Source organism: Doryrhamphus excisus, linkage group LG16 (genome assembly GCF_037039965.1).
Source record: "Doryrhamphus excisus strain RoL-2023G ecotype Guam linkage group LG16, RoL_Dexc_Guam_v1.1, whole genome shotgun sequence".
In the NCBI taxonomy this organism is placed as follows: Eukaryota; Metazoa; Chordata; class Actinopteri; order Syngnathiformes; family Syngnathidae; genus Doryrhamphus; species Doryrhamphus excisus.
In genome coordinates, this window is record NC_136372.1 from 18,657,834 (window position 1) to 18,665,424 (window position 7,591).

Genomic DNA, 7,591 nt, shown 5'->3' on the forward strand with positions numbered 1-7,591 from the left:
CATATTTGGATTCATTTGGTGTGGAAAAATTTCCAGTATTTCATCCGAACACGTTTTCCTGGATCTTGTAGTCAAAATGATCAAACCATGCATTGGAGAACATTAAGATGATGGGTCAGCTGAGTTCTTCCGCACCAAACTTGGCCAAGCATGCCTTTGAGGATGCTGACATCATGGGTCTGTCTGGTTCTTCCAGACCAAACCTATCCAGGCATGCATTTGTGGATCTTGAGATCATGGATCAGTTTTTATATTCCTGTCTAAACAGTGTGAATGGTTGTCCACGTGTGGAGCCAAGTACCTTCTGTGTATCCTGTCATTGGCTGCTGAACGTCGCCTGGGGTAGGCTCCAGCGACAAAGGTTAAACACTCGGTGTGGGGTGACTTCTGACGTCGCAGCCTGGTCAGATGAATGATCGCTGGACAGATAGCAGATACTGACTAGTATGCACAGGTTGCTAAGTGGGCGGGGACAGATGGAGGCCCCCAGTGTGGCTTCATGCTTCAGTGGAAAGTTGGTTGAACATGCTGCTCCGGCTCATGCTTGCTGTGGGTGTGTCTCAGACACCCACGCAGCAGGCTCTCCTAAAACCAACACCCTCATACCTCCAGGAGGAAGAAAGTAGTAGCAGTGCACCATTAGGACGGGAAGAAGTGACAGCACAAAGCAGTGTTGACAGATAAGGTAGGTCAATAGTTACTCAATACAACATGTACCTTTGCCTGAGCAAAGGAGAATAGAAAACCACATAAAGGAGCCCCCCCCCCCCCCCCCCCCCAAAGAGTGGCTTGCAATCTAACCATGTTGGTTCATTCATTAATGCAGAGGTATTGCTCATGTCATGAAAAGGAACAGCTGATCCATTTATGGCCACTCCCCTCTTGTCAAACTGTGTCAGTGATCTTACATCAACAGATTAGCTGTATGGCTTATAATAATTAATATGGTTTCTAATAGGCCTGGTGTAGATTGGCTGTATGGGCTCTAAAACTGATTTACATTACCAGCCTTTGTGTAGTTGAGCCTAGAGAAATAATATGTAGGGCTTTCTGGTTTCTGTGATCAACAGTGGTTACATTACTTGTCAGTCAATTCCTGCCACCTAGTGGCCAAGACTGGTAATAGCAGCTCCAATACCCCAACTACAGCAAACAGCATCAAGTACTAGGTAGTTTTTGTTGGTTTTATAGCAGCTCCAATACCCCAACTACAGCAAACAGCATCAAGTACTAGGTAGTTTTTGTTGGTTTTATAGCAGCTCCAATACCCCAACTACAGCAAACAGCATCAAGTACTAGGTAGTTTTTGTTGGTTTTATAGCAGCTCCAATACCCCAACTCCAGCAGACAAACAGCATAAAGTACTAGGTAGTTTTTGTTGGTTTTATAGCAGCTCCAATACCCCAACTACAGCAGACAAACAGCATAAAGTACTAAGTAGTTTTTTGTTGGTTTTATAGCAGCTCCAATACCCCAACTACAGCAGACAAACAGCATAAAGTACTAGGTAGTTTTTGTTGGTTTTATAGCAGCTCCAACACCCCAACTACAGCAAACAGCGTAAAGTACTAGGTAGTTTTTGTTGGTTTTATAGCAGCTCCAATACCCCAACTCCAGCAGACAAACAGCATAAAGTACTAGGTAGTTTTTGTTGGTTTTATAGCAGCTCCAATACCCCAACGACAGCAAACAGCGTAAAGTACTAAGTAGTTTTTGTTGGTTTTATAGCAGCTCCAATACCCCAACTCCAGCAGACAAACAGCATAAAGTACTAAGTAGTTTTTGTTGGTTTTATAGCAGCTCCAATACCCCAACTCCAGCAGACAAACAGCATAAAGTACTAAGTAGTTTTTGTTGGTTTTATAGCAGCTCCAATACCCCAACTCCAGCAGACAAACAGCATAAAGTACTAAGTAGTTTTTGTTGGTTTTATAGCAGCTCCAATACCCCAACTCCAGCAGACAAACAGCATAAAGTACTAAGTAGTTTTTGTTGGTTTTATAGCAGCTCCAATACCCCAACTCCAGCAGACAAACAGCATAAAGTACTAAGTAGTTTTTGTTGGTTTTATTTGAAAGATCATGCAGTGCACTTCATGGTGGGAGGTAACATCAGTTTCAAGGATACACATGAAAGGACAGTACTCTTGAAATTACGCAGTACAAAAACATAACTAGCATTACTGAGGAATGTAACAAATTAAATAGCAATAGAGTGGAGGGGTGTGTGTGTGGGGGGGGGTGCAACGCTATAGTTTGCACTGCAGATCTTAATAGGTTAAAGTAGTTTGTAACCCTGTTGTGTAAATACAAAAAACACCTAGATTAGGTAGGGAACTTAAAATGTCAAAAAAAGCAATAAATTACTTCTTTGTGTGTTTACTGGGGGAACTGGGGCGGCATAGCATAGGACACGAGGGGGGGTGGATGCTGCTGAGGAGCCTGTGCTGGGGGGAAGGGGAAGGGAGGGTGGCTGGTGCCATTCTGCTGGGGCTGGAAGTTGTTCTGAGGGGGGTAGGCCGCCGCCTGGTTATTAAAGGACTGTCCATTGCCGTTGTAGCTGCCCCCCCCAAAGCCGTTGCTGCCGCCGCCATTGTTCCCCCCATAGCCTCCATTCTGTGTGTTTGCACTGAACGCCTTGTTTGGTCCGTTATCAAAGCCCCGACTGCCATCCCTGTCCCTAAAACTGCCAAAATCTCTCCTTCCTGACGAATACCTATCCCGGCGCTCGTAATCACCACCTCTGCCGCCCCTTGAACGACCTGCAGAGACAAGAAGAAGAAGCACGTCACCGTCGAGGGTCTACGGTGGAGGCATTTAACAATGGCTACCTAAAAGGATGACGGTGAAACCATCCATCCTGAGAACAAGCAGCAGAAAAATAAAGCGGCTGCAGTTGACAGCACCGTTTCTGTATCTCACCAATTTGATTTACCTCCTCTGACTTCCGCCATTTGGAGGAGCTTTGGGTTGATGGCCTGGTTGGCCTCGCGGAGCACAGAGACGAGGTCGCTGGCCTGCCTCATGTTGTTGGGGGTGAAGAAGGTGTAAGCCGTGCCTGTCTTTTGGCTACGGGCCGTTCTGCCAATGCGGTGGATATAGTCCTCAGAGTTGTTGGGGTAGTCAAAGTTGATGACAAATTTCACGTCCTCAACATCTGTAAGATTGTGTTGGTGTGGCAAAAAGGGAGGAGGAGAGCACACAAAAGACGTGCGCCAGCGCCACCACAACAACCAGACCAAACAGCAGTGTTAGTAGCGTCATGGTGTCGGGCTAAGCCAGATAGTCCAACATGCTGCAAAGTAATGGCGTTAGGAGAACATACATTGGAATAACGGGGAGACTACGGTGGGAAGAGAACCAATGCACACTCCATTCGCGTCTAATCGAGGGGAATGAGGAGGAGGAGCAAAGAAAAAAAAATCCTCCAGGTAATGGCTGAACCACCATCGGAAAGACTGGATCAGGTCTTACCCTTCGTTGGAGTATGCATTCACTAGTCCGTTCCCATAGCAGCACCCCCACAGTCACGTGACCTGGCTGTCTACACAGTTAAAGTCTCCTAGTGCCTAGCGCCATGTCCACTTGTAAACGCACTCGTGAGCCGGGTGCTACTAAGTTCAGTCTTTAGCCAACGCACTGGAGATCTGAACCAATTTGCAGGATGCCTACAAAAACTGCACCCCAGTCGCCGCGGCAAGATTATCCCAGCGATCATAGTCTCTCGTTGGCAGGTCTCGACATGACTTTGTAACGCAGGCGAGGGAGGAGTGTGAGCTTGGATTTTGCCCAAAGGTGTCCAACTAGCATGTCCCACTGTCACCAAAAGCGCCAGTAGCCATGTTATTGCAGAGGTGAGATTCCAATCCATCTTACAAGCTGCTCAACCGACAGAAGTTTAACTGCAACAGCGACGCCACCCATGCTTTACAACAAGTCTGCACAACAGAAAGCACCTTCGGAATGACTCGGGACCGGGCGGCGGGGCTTTGAGCTGGGACAGTTACAGAGCCTGGGTGTGTGACGCAGTCCAAACCATTGCCAGAGAACAGGCGAGCATTTGGGGGAGGAACTGTAGGCAGCCCTCAACACACCCCCGACTTTTAGACAGGCCAGCGCGTTATGCTGCACTCGGACCTTGTCACCTCTGTTTATGTGCACAACTGGGAGACCCGTGCCTCGCCAGTCAGGACACCTCCAAGAATCCTCCTTCCCCCTCTGGAGACCTGGGCTTGTCATGCCAAGGCCCTGCCATACAGACTGCTCCTTTGGGTAAGGGGAGAGACTCAGAAAGAAGCAGAAAAGTTAAAGAAAGCAGGTATACTTTCTTTCATAGACATAAAGGACTTCAGGGAGGATACTGACCTAGACCTCTGGAGGCGACATCTGTGGCGATGAGAATCGGAGCCTTGCCGTATTTGAACTCTAGAAAAGATATTTGGACAAAGGATGTGACGCTACGCAGGCTGTAAAAGGGTAAATAAAGGGAAACTCACCATTAAGAACCCAGTCTCTCTCCTGCTGGCTCTTATCTCCATGGATTCCCATTGCTGGCCATCTATAAAATCAGTCATTCATCAAGATTCATTCAAGATTGCGTAATAGTAAATTGCATTAAGACCTACCCGTCCCGCCTCATCCTCCTGGTCAGGTCATCACATCGCCTCTTTGTCTCCACAAAGATGATGGTCTTGTTCTCCTTCTCGCTCATGATTTCCTCCAGCAGGCGAATTAGTCTGTTGGAGCAAACCACAGAAATGAGGATTATTTGGTTTATTGCCCAAGGAGCACCTTCTGGCTTGAATGTGGAGAATGGACTCACTTGTTCTCCTTCTCGCCATCGTTGCACACATCAACAATCTGTAGGATGTTGTGGTTGGCACTCAGTTGCAGGGCGCCAACGTTGATCTGCACGTAGTCTTTCAGGAAGTCTTCAGCCAACTGACGCACCTCTTTGGGCCAAGTGGCGCTCCACATCAGCGTTTGCCGATCAGGCTGCATTTAAAAAAACAATGTTAGGGGGGATACAACTTGCATCAATGCAAATTAAATCCAGTACATACTGGGCTGTTCCTAAAAACTTACCCTGATTTGGTCAACAATCTTCCTGATCTGTGGTTCAAAGCCCATGTCCAGCATTCTGTCAGCCTCGTCCAAGACGAGGTAAGTGCAGCGACGCAGGTTTGTCTTTCCTGCTTCGAGGAAGTCAATAAGCCTGCCTGGAGTTGCAATGCAAATCTCCACACCTTCAAAGGGGGGGGGGCATTTTATTGTTAAAAAGGTTTAACCTCCACAGCACAAAGCGGTCAAGTCAAGTCAGCCGCTGCACGTTACCTCTTTCAAGATCACGGATCTGTGGCCCCTTGGGTGCTCCTCCATAGATGCAGGTGGACTTGAGGCGAGAGGCTCTGCCGTACTCTGCAGCCACCTGCTGTACCTGCTGTGCCAGCTCGCGTGTTGGGGCCAGCACCAAGCACTACCAAAGGACATTTTCATTAATGCCATGAATCCATCAATATTGGTGATTGTCGATTCAACCGGGCAAAACTGTGACCAGTCAAGCAATTCTTATCATAAAGATTTTGCTCTACCAGTTTGCCCTGATTCACAAACAATGAGGTTGTGTAACTTGTCAATAGATTAGGTGACACTGCCAGTTTTAACTTGTACGCTTGGCCGCACATTACAATGCATTTGTTCAGCGAGAGATACAATGTGTGCTCATTAGCTTTAAAAATCACCCGCATATACGTGTGTGTGCAAATTAGGCGGCGTCTAGCAATACAGCAAATTACCAATGCAGATGCAGTGGCTAAAACAAAAGCCTTTGTGAATACTTACAATAGGTCCATCACCACGCTCCAGGAAAGGCTGGTGGTTGATGTGAACAATCGCAGGCAACAGGTACTGTAAAACAAAATGGCAAAAGCACAGTTACAACAATGAAGTAGACAACACAAGTCAAGATTAAAAAACAAAACAAAGAAACACTCCCTACCGATAGAGTTTTGCCAGAGCCAGTCTGGGCGATGCCAACCATATCATTGCCACTCAGTGCCAAAGGCCAGCCCTGAGCCTGAATGGGGGTTGGTTCAGTCCAGTTTTGCTTGTTGATCACATCCATAACGTAGGCTGGTAGGAGGAAAAAAACAATATTGGGAATTCTTCAAAATGTATATCATAATATTATACAATTTGTAAACTTACATGGAAAACTTGCTTCGTGGAAATTTACGATGGGATTTGGGCAGTTTCTCCCCTTCACCGTGATCGTTTTGGCCCTCCTGTATTGTTCAACTTCTTGCTACAGTAGGGAACCATTGGAAGTAGGAGTGCAGAGAAACAGTGGTTGTGTAACAGCACGTGTAGAGGGTTCACCCAAGACCGGTTGCATAACAGACCATGCTGATACGTACCATAGGCCTCCTCGATACATCAGGGTGCTCCTGGTAAAAGTTTTTCTCGAACTTGGGAAGCTCGTCCAGATTCCAGTGTTTCTTCCGCAGGCGATCGCCAGGGTTGCCGAACTTTCCTCCACCGCCACCACCGCCTCGGCTCCCACCAAAACGAGGAGGGCCGCCGCCGTAGCTGAAATACAAAGTTCGCTCGATTCGGTCACTAATGTCATTGAACCAAGGGGGATGGGGTGGAAAAAGAATATATTTATCTACGTCATTATACCCGCGCGTCTATAAAGTGCCATATACTTTCCAGCCGGTAGAGGAACAATGGAAGCAGCCGGCATTTTGTGTGGGCTATAACATTGCCACATGGCGAATAGCCGACTAGCTAAGAAAAAGCTATCAACCCCTGCTATTGCAACAACACATCTTTGGAGTCGAACGCTGTGTCAAAATAGTCATCTAAAAAGCACCACTTACAGCTTCGTTGCATTAGTATTGCGCCTCCAATGCATCGGGTAACGTCGAACTAACAAAGTGTTAGCATGAAGCTAACGGGCAGCCGCTAAAGCAGGCACAAGGCCAGACTAGGCCGCCAGCCAAAGACACCGGGATGCCTTTATCGTACAACCCATGTGGTCATATGGCACTGTAAATGGCGCGCTAAATGAGAAATAAAATAGTTGAATGTATGTTCTAAACCGAGAACATGGCGGCGTGTTATCCTTCAATCGTTTTTCTTGGTTACGACCAGTCAGCCATTTTCCACGAGAGGCGAAAACCACCTTGAACAATTGGGGAAAAAAAGGTTCTTACCCTCGGTCTCTGTCCCTATCCCTGTCTCTGCCACGGTCTCTGTCGGCGTATCCCGGCATGTTTGTTACTTTGTGTGTAAAGTTAAATAATAAAAAAAATAGATCAATCGACTTCCCTGCCACCGATTTACTTGACGATCGGTAGCGGTGCTGAAATGCCGGTAAAAGAAAAAGGAGGTCCGGTTTATATAATCAGGGGAAGTACTACTTCCGCCGTATTCATCCGCAGTGTGGTTTTTAACTTCAGTAGAGGTGGAGACGACCGTGTTCCGGAAGAGAAACGAAACTAAATTAATTCAAGTGTCAACGTCCTCCAAACATCTGTTGGATTAAAATATGTTTCTTTACCTTAAAATAAGTTCTTTATAAGAGTATA

The 7,591-nt window shown here is 46.8% G+C and overlaps 1 protein-coding gene across 2 annotated transcripts; it reads right to left on the reverse strand.

Annotated features, from left to right (window-relative positions):
- Positions 1-2,045: 2,045 nt before the first annotated feature.
- ddx5 (DEAD (Asp-Glu-Ala-Asp) box helicase 5) lies at positions 2,046-7,387 on the reverse strand. Of its 2 annotated transcripts, none has more exons than XM_058050023.2 (13): positions 7,217-7,387; positions 6,416-6,587; positions 6,207-6,303; positions 5,998-6,131; positions 5,841-5,906; positions 5,334-5,475; positions 5,085-5,245; positions 4,822-4,994; positions 4,625-4,735; positions 4,496-4,557; positions 4,365-4,424; positions 2,935-3,156; positions 2,046-2,761 (listed from the first exon to the last, which is right to left on the reverse strand). In XM_058050023.2, exons 1-13 carry the CDS (start codon positions 7,273-7,275, stop codon positions 2,379-2,381), a joined length of 1,842 nt encoding a protein of 613 aa, XP_057906006.1. In that variant the 5' UTR covers positions 7,276-7,387; the 3' UTR covers positions 2,046-2,378. The 2 variants fall into 2 exon arrangements, with proteins under 2 accessions (XP_057906006.1, XP_057906007.1); XM_058050024.2 differs by having other exon boundaries at positions 2,590-2,761; positions 2,922-3,156.
- Positions 7,388-7,591: the final 204 nt, after the last annotated feature.

Coding starts and splice junctions, on each gene's coding strand:
- ddx5 (XM_058050023.2), bottom strand. CDS start 7,275: ATGCCGGGATACGCCGACAGAGACCGTGGCAGAGACAGGGATAGGGAC. Junction 5,246..5,333: donor GATCCGTGATCTTGAAAGAG/GTAACGTGCAGC, acceptor CCCCCTTTGAAG/GTGTGGAGATTTGCATTGCA. Junction 4,558..4,624: donor AGGAGGATGAGGCGGGACGG/GTAGGTCTTAAT, acceptor CTGATTTTATAG/ATGGCCAGCAATGGGAATCC.